Below are 13,489 nucleotides of genomic sequence, written 5' to 3' on the forward strand. Positions count from 1 at the left end.
TATTTGGGGTATTTTGTGGTTCTGTACAAATTTTAGGGTTGCTTGTTCTAGCTCTGTGAAGAATGCTGGTGTTATTTTGATAGGGATTGCACAGAATGTGTAGACTGCTTTAGGTAGTATAGACACTTTAACAATATTTTTTCTCTCAACCCACGAACATGGAATGTTTTTCCACTTCTTTGTGTCTTCTTCAATTTCTTACATAAGCTTTCTATAGTTTTCAGCATACAGATCGTTTATCTCTTTGGTTAGGTTGATTCCTAGGTATCTTATGGTTTTTGGTATAAACCTTAAGATAAATGGTTTATATACCATTTATATACCATAAATGGTAACTGTAAATGGGAACAATTCCCTGATTTCTCCTTCTACTACTTCATTATTGGTGTATAGAAATTCAACTGAGGGGTGCCTGGGTGGCTCAGTTGGTTGAGTGTCTGACTTTGGCTCAGGTCATGATCTCACAGTCCAGTGGTTCAGGCACCATGTCAGGCTCTGTGCTGACAGCCCAGAGCCTGGAGCCTGCTTCAGATTCTGTGTCTCCCTTTCTCTCTGCCCCTGTCCCACTCACACTCTGTCTCTATCAAAAATGATTATACGTTAAAAAATTTTAATTAAAAGCTTTTAATTAAAAAATGCAACTGATTTCTGTATGCTGATTTTATATCCTGTGACTCTGCTAAATTCACAGATCAGTTCTAGCAGTTTTTTGGTGGATCATTTGGGTTTTCCACGTAGAGTATCATGTCATCTATGCAAAGTGAAAGCTTGACTTCTTCCTTGCCAAATTTGTATGCCTTTTATTTCTTTCTGTCTGAAAAAATTAAAAATAGAACTACCCTGAAAAAATTAAAAATAGACCTACCCTATGACCCAGCAATTGCACTACTAGGTATTTATCCAAAGGATACAAAAATGTTGATTTGAAGAGCACACACACACCCCAATGTTAATAGCAGCATATCAACAATAGCCAAATTATGGAAAGAGTCCAAATGTCCATCAACTGATGAATGGATAAAAAAGATGAATGGAATATTACTTGGTGATCAAAAAGAATGAAATCTTGCCATTTGCAACAACATGGATGGAACTAGAGAGCATTGCTAAACAAAATAAGTCAGAGAAAAAAATGTCATGATTTCATTCATATGTGGAATTTAAGAAACAAAATGATAAACACAGGAGATGGGAAGGATAAAAAGAGAGGGAGACAAACCATAAGAGACTCTTCAATACAGAAACAAACTGAGGGTCACTGAAGGGGGGGGAGGTGGATGGGGGAATGGGCTGAATGGATGATGGTCATTAAAGGAGGGCACTTATTGGGATGAGTATACGGTGTTATATGGAAGTGATGAATCACTGGGTTCCAATCTTGAAACCAATATACTACACTGTATGTGGAATACTTTAAATTTAAATGAAAATTAATTTTTAAAAAGAGAATAATATGAAAAATTATATGCCAACAAATTGGGCAATGGTGAAGAAATGGATAAATTCCTAGAAACATAAACGGCCAAAACTGAAAATCTGAACAGACCCATAACTAACAAAGAAACTGAATCAGTAATTAAAAATCTTTCAACAAACAAAAGTCAAGGGTCAGATGGCATCCTTGGGGAACCCTAGCAAACATTTTTTTTTAATGTTTATTTATTTTTGAGAGAGAGAGAGAGAGAGAGACAGAGCATGAGCAGGGGAGGGGCAGAGAGAGTGAGGGAGACATAGAATCTGGAACAAGCTCCAGGCTCTTAAGGTGTCAGCACAGAGCCCAATGCGTGGCCTGAACTCATGAACCACGAGATCATGACCTGAGTCGAAACTGGACCAACCAGTCGAAACTGGACTTAACCAACTGAACCACCCAGATGCCCCAGGAATCCTACCTAATATTTAAAGAAGAGTTAATACCTATTCTTCTCAAACTGGTCCAAAAATAGAAGTAGTAGCAAAACTTCCAAACTCATTCTATGAAGCCAGCAATACCTTGATTCCAAAATCAAACTACTATAAAGGAGAATTACAGGCCAATGTCCCTGATGAACATGGATCCAAAATTCTAAAAAAGCTACTAGCAAATCAAATCCAACAGCACATTAAAAGAATTATTCTCCACAATCATCACAATCAAATGGGATATATTCCTGGCCTGCAAGCGTGGTTCAATATTCACAAATCGACGTGATACAGCACATTAATAAAAAAACGGATAAGAACCATGAGACTCTCCACAGATGCAGAAAAGGCATTTGATAAAAGGCAACATCAATTTTTGGTAAAAACCCTTAACAAAGTAGGGATAAAGAGACCATACCTGAAAATCACAAAGGCGGTATCTGAAAGACCCACGGCTAATATCATCCTCAATGGAGAAAACCTGAGAGCTTTTCCTCTACAGTCAGGAAAAGACAGGGATGTCCACTCTCACCGTTATTTAACATAATACAGTACTAGAAGTCCTAGCCTCAGCAATCAGACAAGAAAAAGAAATAAAAGGCATCCAAATCAGCAAGGAAGAAGTCAAATGTTCACAATTCACAGATGATATGATATTCTATGTAGAAAACCCAAAAGACTCCACCAAAACATTGCTAGAACTGATAGTCAAATTCAGCAAAGTCACAGGATACAAAATCAATGTACAGAAATCCGTTGCATTTCTTTACACCAATAATGAAGCAGCAGAAAAAGAACTCAAGGAATCAATCCCATTTACAGTTACACCAAAAACCATAAGATAACCTAGGAATCACCCTAACCAAAGAGGTGAAAGATCTATACTCTGAAAACTACAGAACACTTATGAAAGAAATTGGAGAGGACACAAAGATATGGAAAAACATTCCATGTTCATGGATTGGAAGAACAAATATTGTTAAAATGTCTATATTACCCAAAGCAATCTACACATCTAATGCTATTCCTATCAAAATGCCACCAGTATTTTTCAAAGAGCTAGAACAAAAAACCCAAAAATTTATATGGAACCAAGAAAGACCCCAAATAAGCCAAAGCAATACTGAAAAAGAAAAGCAAAGCAGGAAGTATCACCATTCCAGACTTCAAGCTATATCACAAAGTTGTAGTCATCAAGACACTATGGCACTGGCACAAAAGCAGACACGTACATCAATGAAATGGAATAAAAAACCCAGATATGGACCCATAACTGTACGATCAACTCATCTGCGACAATGCAGAAAAGAATGAATTTCCAATGGAAAAAAAGACAGTCTCTTCAAATGGTGTTGGGAAAACTGGACAGCGACAGACAGAAGAATGAAACTGGACCACTTTCTTACACCATACACAAAAATAAATTCAAAATGGATGACAGGAAAACATCAAAATGCCATGGGAGAAAACAGGCAGCAACCTCTCTAACACTGGCTGGAGCAACTTCTTACTAGACACGTCTCTGGAGGCAAGGGAAATAAAAGCAAAAATGAACTTTTGGAACTTCATCAAGATAAAAAGCTTCTGCACACTGAAGGACACAATCAATAAAACTAAAAGGCAAACTATGGAATGGGAGAAGATATTTGCAAATGACATATTGGATAAATGGTTAGTATCCAAAATCTATAAAGAACTTACCAAACTTAACACTCAAAAAATAATCCAGTGAAGAAATGAGCAGAAGACATGAATAGAAATTCTTCCAAAGAAGACATACAGATGGTTAATAGACACATGAAGAGATGCTCACAACATTACTCATCATCAGGGAAATACAAATCAAAACTATAATGAGATATCACCTTACACCTGCCGGAATAGCTATGGTTAACAACACAGGAAACAACAGATGTTGGCAAGGATGTGGAAAAAGGGGACCCTCTTATACTGTTGATGGGAATGCAAACTCATGCAGTGACTCTGGAAAGCAGTGTGGAGATTCCTCAAAAAGTTAAAAATAGAACTATCCTACAACCCAGCAATTGCACTACTAGGAATTTACTCAAAGGATACAAAAATACTCATTTGAAGGGACATGTGCACCACAGGGTTTATAGCAGCATTATCAGCAATAGCCAAATTATGCAAAGAGCCCAAATGTCCACCAACTGATGAGTGGATAAGGAAGATGTGGTATATACATATACAATGGAATATTACTCAGCCATCAAAAAGAATGAAATCTTACCATTTGCAATGATGTGGATGGAGCTATGGTATATTATGCTAAGGAAAACAAGTTAATCAGAGAAAGACAAATACCACATGATTTCACTCACATGTGGAATTTAAGAAACAAAACAGATGAACATAGGGGAAGGAGAAAAAAAAAGCAAGGCAAATCACACGAGACTTTTAACTATAGAGAACGAAGTGAAGGTTGCTAGAGGGAAAGTGGGTGAGGGGATGGGCTAGATGGGTGACGGATATTAAAGAGGGCACTTGTTGTGATGAGCACTGGATGTCATATGTAAGTGATGGATCACTAAATTCTACTCCTAAAACCAGTATTACACTATATGTTAACTAACTAGAATATAAATAAAAACTTGAACAACAACAACAACAACAACAAAAGTGACCTGTGGGGGCACCTGACTGGCTCAGTCAGTAAAGTATGTGACCCTTGATCTTGTGGTTTTGAGTTCAAGCCCCACACTGAGTATAGAGCCTACTTAAGAAAAAAAAAATGTCACTGGTGAAATATCTAGATTATGTATAGTTTTTACTTGATAAGTTATAATTTTCTGTATTTTCCAAAAAAATGCCGAAAATTTAAAAAACTAAGAAATACATTCATTGCCAAATTACTTCTAATATTATTACTACTAATACTGACACTATCTAGTTTACTCTTACGCTTTCAGCTAGCCAAAAACACAGGAAAACCTTTTGTGACAAATCATCTAGCAAGCAAAAGTGTGACCTAGATCAGGTAGCTCAGCCTAGAGAACGATAACGGATGTGATTTCTCCCCAGAACACAGTAAGCAACAGGGAAGAATATTGTTTTTTTAAGTAAATATGAGATGCTGGCAACTTCCTACACTGCCTATTGGTATACATCTCTACTGCCCTTAATTCTTGTTAACATATGCTTAGAAAAGTAAAAACAGTATCTAATATATTTAGGGTTTACCAAGCGCCATTGTCTTAAATGCTTTCCCTTCATCATCATATTTTCTAATTTATATTCCAAAACATACCTCAAAGTCATCTATTTCTCTCCATCTCCACTGCTAACCACCATGGCCTAGCCACAGCCTTGCCTGCCTAGATAACTATCATAGTTCCCAAATGATGTCCTTACTCTCCCCTTTTCAATCCATTCTCCACACAGTAGTCTGACTGATATTTTGTAAATATTGCCCTTTTTTAAAACCTATGGCCTAAAAGGCACTGATGCTTCTCAAACTTCATTTCATACTCTATCCCCACTTCCCCAAGCCACAGCAGTTTTCTTCTCTGCTCCTGAACGCTACTATATGGTCTTTAGGGTTCCCTATTTGCTCTACCTGGACTGCTCTTCACCCTAGATCTTCACGTGGCTAGTTCATTTTCATTTTTCCTGCCTTGACTCAGTCACCACCTCCTTAGCAGATCTAAATGAAATGGCCTCTGCTAGCTACTTTTTAGCCCATCATCTTTTGCAGCACTTAGACATGTTTTCTCATTCTTAGTGTCTGCCCAATGAAGGTCTGTCTTGTTCAGCACTAACTACAATGCCTGGCACCCTTTGCTGAACTGAACCTCAACTCACAAAAACCTATGAGGCACACAGTATGATTAGCATCATCTTTCAGTTAACACATCCTATCATAAATTTGAACTATACAGAACTATGCTGTCAGCCTGCCAAAATGGTCTTTTATAGCTGGCAATCTTCCTATAACTTACTCAAAGTGGGGTGGGGGGAGGAGGCACAACAAAAGTGAAAACTTCCACTCTATTTTCCTTAGGGTAATAAATACTACCAGATTAGAGACAGGAATAAAATACAAAAATTTAATTTTTTATTTAAAACTACACTTCTGTTAAACCTCAGATTTAAGCAAAAGCACGTATCTGTTAATTTGATATGCAGTACTTAAAGGAGCATCCTCCCATCTCAAATTTTTGTCAAATGAGGTGAGGCATAAATATATGAAAAAATAAGTGCCCCATGCAAAGTCAGAGGAGCTTTTTTAAAAAAGGAAATATTAACTACAGAAACTAAGTCACATTTTTATTTTTTAAAAGGATTATGTTTGGGGTGCCCGGTGGTTCAGTTGGTTGAGCGTTCAACTCTTGATTTCAGCTCAGGCCACGATCTCATGGTTTGTGAGATGGAGCCCCATATGGAGCCCAGTGAGGAGCACAGGGCCTGCCTGAGATTCTACTTGTCTCTGCCACTCTCCTGTCCCCACTGACAGGAGCGGCATATATTCTTACTGTACATTTTTTCTAGTTTTACCTAATAGTACAATAGCATTTTCTCATGTCACTAAATATTGTTCTAAATTGATTTTTTTTAATGTTGTATACATCACCAGTGCATAATAAAGGCACCATAATATATTTCAGTTTCCAACTCTCCATAACTAAAAATGTTACCAATTTATTATAATGAATAATGAACCTGTGCACACACTGTAATACCTCTCTGCTTATTTCTTTAAATCATTTTAAATAGAATCATTGGGTCAGAAAGTATGAACTTTTAAAGTTTTTGTTTTTTTAAAATGTTTATTTTGAGAGCACAAGCAGAGGAGGGGCAGAGAGAGGGAGAGAGAGAATCCCAAGACATGGGGCTGGATCTCACGAAGCCTAAGATCATGACCTCAACCAACTGAGCCACCCAAGCACCTCTAAAGTTCTTTTTGTTCTTTAATGTTCATTTATTTTTGAGAGAGACAGAGTGTGAGCAGGGGAGGGGCAGAGAGGGAGACACAGAATCTGAAGTAGGCTCCAGGCTCCAAGCTGTCAGCACAGAGCCCAACGAGGGGCTCGAACTCAGGAAGTGCGAGATCATGACCTAGGTTGAAGTTGGACACTTACTGGACTGAGCCACACAGGTGCCCCTAGTTCTTTTTTTTTTTTTTCTTTCTTTTTTAGTGTTTATTTTTGAGAGAGAGCATGAGCAGGGGAAAGGCAGAGAGAGAGGGAGACAGAGGATCTGAAGTGGACTCTGTGCTGACACTAGAGAGCCTGATGTGGAGCTAGAACTCATAAACCATGAGATCATGACCTAAGACCTTTCGGATGCTTAAACAACTGAGCCACTCAGGTAACCCCTTTGTATTCTTTTTATATAAAGAATAACTGACCTCCAAAACACTGTTCAACTGTATGTCCCAATGAATAGTAAGAAAGTTCCTGCTTTCCTGTACCCTCCGTATGAGGCATCATTATGGAAAACTTAGCCAATATGCTACAGGCAATGAGTAGCAAATCCTTAAACTAATATTTCCATGCCTACTGGTACGTATGGTAGATTTTTGCATTTTTATTGGCCACTTGAACTCCTTTAATGAACTCTTCATTTATTTATTTTGCCCGTTTTTTTACTGCAAGATACACTGGTTTGTAAAAATTCTTTATAAATTAGGGATACTAACTTTATAACTACACTGTTCAATACAGTAGTCACTGTCCATTGAGCACCTGAAATGTGGCTATTCTGAATTAAGATGTGCTAAACATAAAATGCACACTGGACTTCAAAGATTTAGTACAAAAAATAATGTAAAATATCTCAATTTTTATCTTGATTGCATATTATTTTGAAAATACTGGATAAAATATATTAAAACTGGGGCACCTGAGTAGCTCAGTTGGCTAAGCGTCCGACTTCAGCTCAAGTCATGATCTCGTAGTTTGTGGTTTGAGCCCCGCATTGGGTTCTCTATTATCAGAGGCCACTTCAGATCCTCTGTTCCCCTCTCTGCCCTTCCCCCACTAGCGCATGCTCTCTCTCAAAAATAAATATTAGAAAAAAACCCAAGAACTAAAATATATTAAAATTAACACTATCTGTTTTTTACTGTTTCACATTTGGCCATCAGATAACTCAAGATTACATACATGGCTCAATTATCTTTCTTTTGGACAGTGCTGCTCTACAATGTTTTCCTTATCCCCTTGAAACTGAGCTTTCAGTGTACAGGCATTTCTCATTTCTAAGTATGCAAATAAGGCAATTGTTTCCCTTAAGGCTTCCTCCTCTCCTTATTCTTTGTAAGTTTTTCCTCTACCACACAGGAATTTAGAAGCATAAACTTTTTCTTGACAAAGAAAAATATGTTTTTGGAATTTTTCCCCAAAAGTTCTTCAAATATCCTTTTCTTCTTACATGCATCCAACTTAAATAGTACCCTTTTTCTAAATTCTTTTTAAAATTTTACCATAACTGCTGTCCTTTTAAAAATTGTTTCGGTATTTCTGGAACTAAATTTTCACAAAGAAGGCTATTTTTAAAACCTACTACATGTTTTTTAAGTGTGAAAACACATTTTAATTTCCTGGTGATAAACATTCCAAAGAACTTTGCAAAGTCATTCTGACTGATGAAATAGGTATTATTATCTGTGGTTCACAGATGGATGAGACAAAGAGTACATAATTTTGGACATGATGACAGTTACAGAGAATAGGGAGTACAAATTACACTATTTCAAATCCTTTCAACTAACACTTAAAGGGCAGTTTAGACTAAACTCAACAGCCAATATACCTAATTTAAGTGTAAAATGCCAAAATTGCTTGGCAATAAGAATCAACTCTGCTAGAAGGTTTACTTGGGGATTTTGGAGTATGGTGTAATCAGATGATTCATTTTGTTCATTAGGGAACCAGCTATACTGCCAATATAGAAAAACTCAACTTTTCTATCACCACCAAAAAGCCCCAAGAACAGTGACGTTAAAATTAACTCCTCTGAAATTTTAAGAGCCAGTTTATACATTCATTGCAAATAAAAGACACTGATGTATTCCAATTTTATCTGCACAGCTTAGGCATTACTTTATATTACTTATCAACTTGAATGACGTGACTACAAGTTCTAACTTCTAGTCTGAGGTCACAAACATGCTACAAAGTTTTTCAAACATGAACTTTTGGGAAATGTTTCTGTAAATACTCTGCATACTCAAGAATCTGAGGAATTAGACTCGGGGTGGATATGGTTCTGTTTTTCCCTCTTCGTTCCTATCAGTTCTGGAGAATCAAGCTACAGCATGTCAAGCCATGGCAAAAACAGACACAAGCCTTACTAAAACTGAAAAGTTCCTTACTATCTTGGAAACTGTAGGACAACTTAAATTTGAGTTAGAAAAGAATGCTGAAGGAGAGGGATAAAAATTCGCGTCAACCACATTTTTCTGAGTTACTGTTCCAGTACACACGTTTTCACCAGTAAGACTGTTCAACAGAACCGAAGAGTTCTCTTGCTTTTCAGTCCCAAACTGGGTACATTCAATGACTGTGGCACGGTCATACGCTCATACTCAAGAATGATTCGTAAATAATGAGTACTCCCCCCCACAATCCTCCCTACTTTCGGGAAATTTAAGACAAAAGTTGGAGATATGGGAAAAGGGGCAGGGCAAGAAAACCTGCTTGGCCAAAAGCGCCCAAAGGGAACTGGTGAGCTCGAAACACCCAGGCACTCTGGGGAGTCAGCAATTTCTCACTGTCCGAAAGGAAAGAGATTGTCACCGGGGACACTGCGATGCAAACGTGGCGTTTCATCTGGTACAAAGTGGTTGGCTTCATGCATGCGACCAGGCCCGAGAGCTACCCGCCAGTTTCCGCGGGGGTCGTTTTAGGGCCAGAAGCGAAACCACGGTCTGGGAGACCTCTCCAGAAACCCCGCGGGCTGGGCGGGCCGAACTGCAAAGGCGGAGACCCGGAAGGAAGGTTAGGGGGTTGGGGAAGGGCAAGCGGGCGAACTGCCCGAAGCGAAGCGCCGAGACCGGCCTGGTCCTCCAGGTCACCTGCCGCGGAGTCAGCGGCCGGGCCGGTACACTCACCCTGGCGCTCGCTGGAGCCGTGGGCCGCCGCCCTGCAGCGCAGACGGAGCCGGCACAGGGAGGACCAGCTACATCTGTGGGCCGCAGCGGCGGCGGCCAAGCCCGGTAACATCCTGGCGGGGCAAAGGCCCCTATTCGGACACCACCTCCTGCCTCCGCGACGCCGCCGGCAACAACTGACTCCATAGACCGGACACCTGCTAATACTCACGCCTGCGCCGCCACAGGCGGCCTGGATGACCCGGAAATAGTAACAACATTTAGCGCCGCAGAGCGCGCAGGCAGCGGAAGTGACGTAGTCTCGGAGCACGAATCGAGAGGCCTTGCCTCCGCAGACCGTGACGCCACGGCGTGCGCAGGGCGGGGTTGCTGCTGGGTTTTGGTGTCCTCTTCGCATTTCCTGCGTGTGTACCTTTTCGCGTTAGTTGGAAGTCATCGCCTGAGTGGTTTGCATCCTAACAGCTAGGAAAACCGTGGGAGAAGTAACAGGGCCTTTTCGGGCGTCTGCCTGCTTCTATTTCTGAGCTCGAAACGTGGGCCATGCTGTTGGAAATGGGAAGAGCGGTGGGAAGGAAGGATGGTGGCCTACTTAACCTCTCTCTCCGGAGCCTTCTTGGATGAGCCCAAGCAGCGGCTAACGTGTCGAACTCAGTACTCTCCAAACCCTGCCCCAGTACGTCGTTCTCCTCTAACACACCAGTGTGTAGCCTGAGTACATGAAGGCAGGTACTTGCCTTATTTACCTCTGAACCTCGGATTCCCGTGTGTAATGTAATAAAGTAAGACTTTAATGTGTTCGAGGTGGGTTAAGCGGAGATGTGCGGACATCGGAACAGGAGTCAGTCTGGTTCTAGAAAGATCGGAACAATACTCACCACGGTGTTGACCTCTGACATGCTCATTCAGATCTTAGCTCAAACTCAAGAGACGCTTTCCTTGACGACGCTGGCTGGAGTAGGGCTGGTTAGTCTCTACCCGATTGCCTTGTATACTTTTCTTCAAAACGCTTATCACTATTTGAAAGTATCTATGTAGGTTTTTTGTTTCGTTTTGTTTTGTTTTTTGCTCAGAATAGAAAATAAGCATCACGGAATCTTGGGTTTTGTACATCGCTGTTTCCGAGGGGGTAAAACAACCGCCAGCACAGCAAATAGAGTGGAATGCATTGTCGTTTGTTTTGAAATCAATCTGAGTAGCTTAACTATGTTCCTACAGAATAGCTCTTTCAAAGGGAAGTAAATTAGTTCCTAATTTTGAGAGAATCTACAGCCTTTTTTGCAAATTAAGATAAGTATAACCAGCTTAGTGGGGTCACAGTGAATAAATTATCACAAAATGGTAAGCAAATTTAACTTCTATGACAAACATAGTTTAATACATTAAGGTTAAATATTCATAACCTCAAGATTATAAAAAATCAATATTACTAGAAAGTTCTTGTCTCTTCTTTGTGGATAGATTTTAACAGAAATTCAACTCCATGATACAAAATACATAAAGGCTTAACTCTAACTTTATAGTCATTGTATGTAAATGTCCATTAATCTTTGCCATAATGCTAACCTGCTTTGGATTTCTTAAAGTAGCCCCTGGTTTCTTATAGTGGATACTGTATTAATTTTGATAAACTTCCAGAAGCCTTGACTTGCCAAATAAGTTTGAAGAATGAAGCAGATCTTGCTGTGTTACCTTGTTTAAACCCTCACAATGCTGGATCACATAATAAGGTGTTCATGGCCTTAGATTAAAATACTTACCCAGGGGTCCCTGAGGGGCTCAGTCGGTTGGGCATCCAGTTCTTGATTTCCACTCAGTTCATGAGATTGAGCACTCAGTTCGTGAGATCAAGGGGGGCACTTTGCTGACAGCTTGGGCTGCCCCTCCCTGCTCAAGCATGTCCGCGTACTCTCTCACTCGCTCTCTCGCTCTCTCAAAGTAAATAAACTTAAAAAATAAAATACTTCTGCAGCTGTCTTGGTGTTTACACCTTGATGTTAGATACAATGATGTGTTTTCATAACATACTTGTCTTGCTGGGCAGTCTTCAAAATTTCCCCAAGTGCTGAAAATTAAGGAAATGTCAGTTTTAGAGTTCCTCAGTAGAATTTCCCTTGACCCTAAATTCTTTGAGAAATCCCATCCTTTGCAGACTTTGCAGCAGTAAAGCAAAGTACCAAGGTCTACCAAGAGACGTTGCCTTACTGCTGCACCTCAGACACATTCAGCAGCTGCCTATATGTAGTAAACAGATAAGAATCCAACATCGTGGAGTTTATTTTTCTATGTGAGGAGACAAACTTTTTAAATAGACATATAATTTCAAATAGTGGTATTAGAGATGCCTGACTGGCTGAGTTGGTACAGCATGCGACTCATGACCTTGGGGTTGAGTTCAAACCTCACGTTGGGTTTATTTTTTAAAAATTAGTAGCGGTAAAATATCAATCATATGGTAATTGCCACACCCTCTGTGTGCATTATCTTATTCATAACACCTAAGTAAGTTATAGATGAGGAAACTAAGGCAGAGATCTTGCTGTTAACCACCACACTTTACTTTCTAAGTCAAACGGTTTTATCCTTTGGAAGAAAATGTAGGGTCTTTCAAGATTTGAATGACAACAGGGGCGCCTGGGTGGCTCAGTCAGTTAAGCGTCTGACTTTGGCCCAGGTCATGATCTCACAGTTTGTGAGTTCAAGCCCGGCGTCAGGCTCTGCTGGCAGCCTGGAGCCTGCTTCGCATTCTGTCTCCCTCTCTCTCTCTCTCTGCACCTCCCCAGCTCATGCTCGCACTCTGTCTCTGTCAAAAATAAATGAACTTAGGGGTGCCTGGGTGGCTCAGTCGGTTAAGCGTCTGACTTTGGCTCGGGAGGTCATGATCTCATGGCTTGTGAGTTCGAGCCCTGCATCGGGATCTGGGCTGTTTCAGATTCTGTGTCTCCCTCTCTCTGCCCCTCCCCTGTTCACACTCTGTCTCTGTCTCTCTCAAAAATAAATAAACATTAAAAAAAAAATTTTTTTTTAACTTAAAAGATTTGAATGATATCTTGTTTTCTGAAATACAGGTCAAGAGAGCATTTCCCCATATTTTTTTATGTATGATCAACATATTAAGTTTCAAAAAAATAAACTGAATTTTTGGGGCGCCTGGGTAGCTCAGTCGGTTGAGTGTACAACTTCAGCTCAGGTCGCGATCTCATGGCTTGAGTTTGAGCCCTACATAGGGCTCTCTGCTGTCAGCACAGATCCCACTTCAGATCCTCTGTCTCCCTCTTTCTCTGCCCCTCCCTCACTCACACTCTCTCAAAAATAAACATTTTTTTTTTAAATTGAGTTTCATGAGGATCTGAGATATAAATAGATGCCTAAATTTGGTAACTATTAAGTCAGATGGATGGAAATAGATGTAGGAAAGAAGTGTCATTTGATTATTACCATACACAACACCTGCAAAGTTTTCCATTAATTCTGAAGGAGTTCCCACATCTTTCAGAAATTGGCTGTAATTAAGCT

At 39.9% G+C, this 13,489-nt stretch overlaps 1 protein-coding gene across 1 annotated transcript in view; it reads right to left on the minus strand.

Annotated features, from left to right (window-relative positions):
• SLC30A9 (solute carrier family 30 member 9) overlaps positions 1-10,220 on the minus strand; it is an 84,831-nt gene extending 74,611 nt beyond the window's left edge. Inside the window, exon 1 of the mRNA XM_047857279.1 lies at positions 9,977-10,220. Within this exon, the coding sequence (XP_047713235.1) occupies positions 9,977-10,088 (112 nt within the window). The 5' untranslated portion in view covers positions 10,089-10,220. The remainder of the gene's footprint in view (positions 1-9,976) is intronic.
• Between the last annotated feature and the right edge of the window lie 3,269 nt (positions 10,221-13,489).

This window comes from Prionailurus viverrinus, chromosome B1, assembly GCF_022837055.1.
Source record: "Prionailurus viverrinus isolate Anna chromosome B1, UM_Priviv_1.0, whole genome shotgun sequence".
NCBI classification, from domain to species: Eukaryota; Metazoa; Chordata; class Mammalia; order Carnivora; family Felidae; genus Prionailurus; species Prionailurus viverrinus.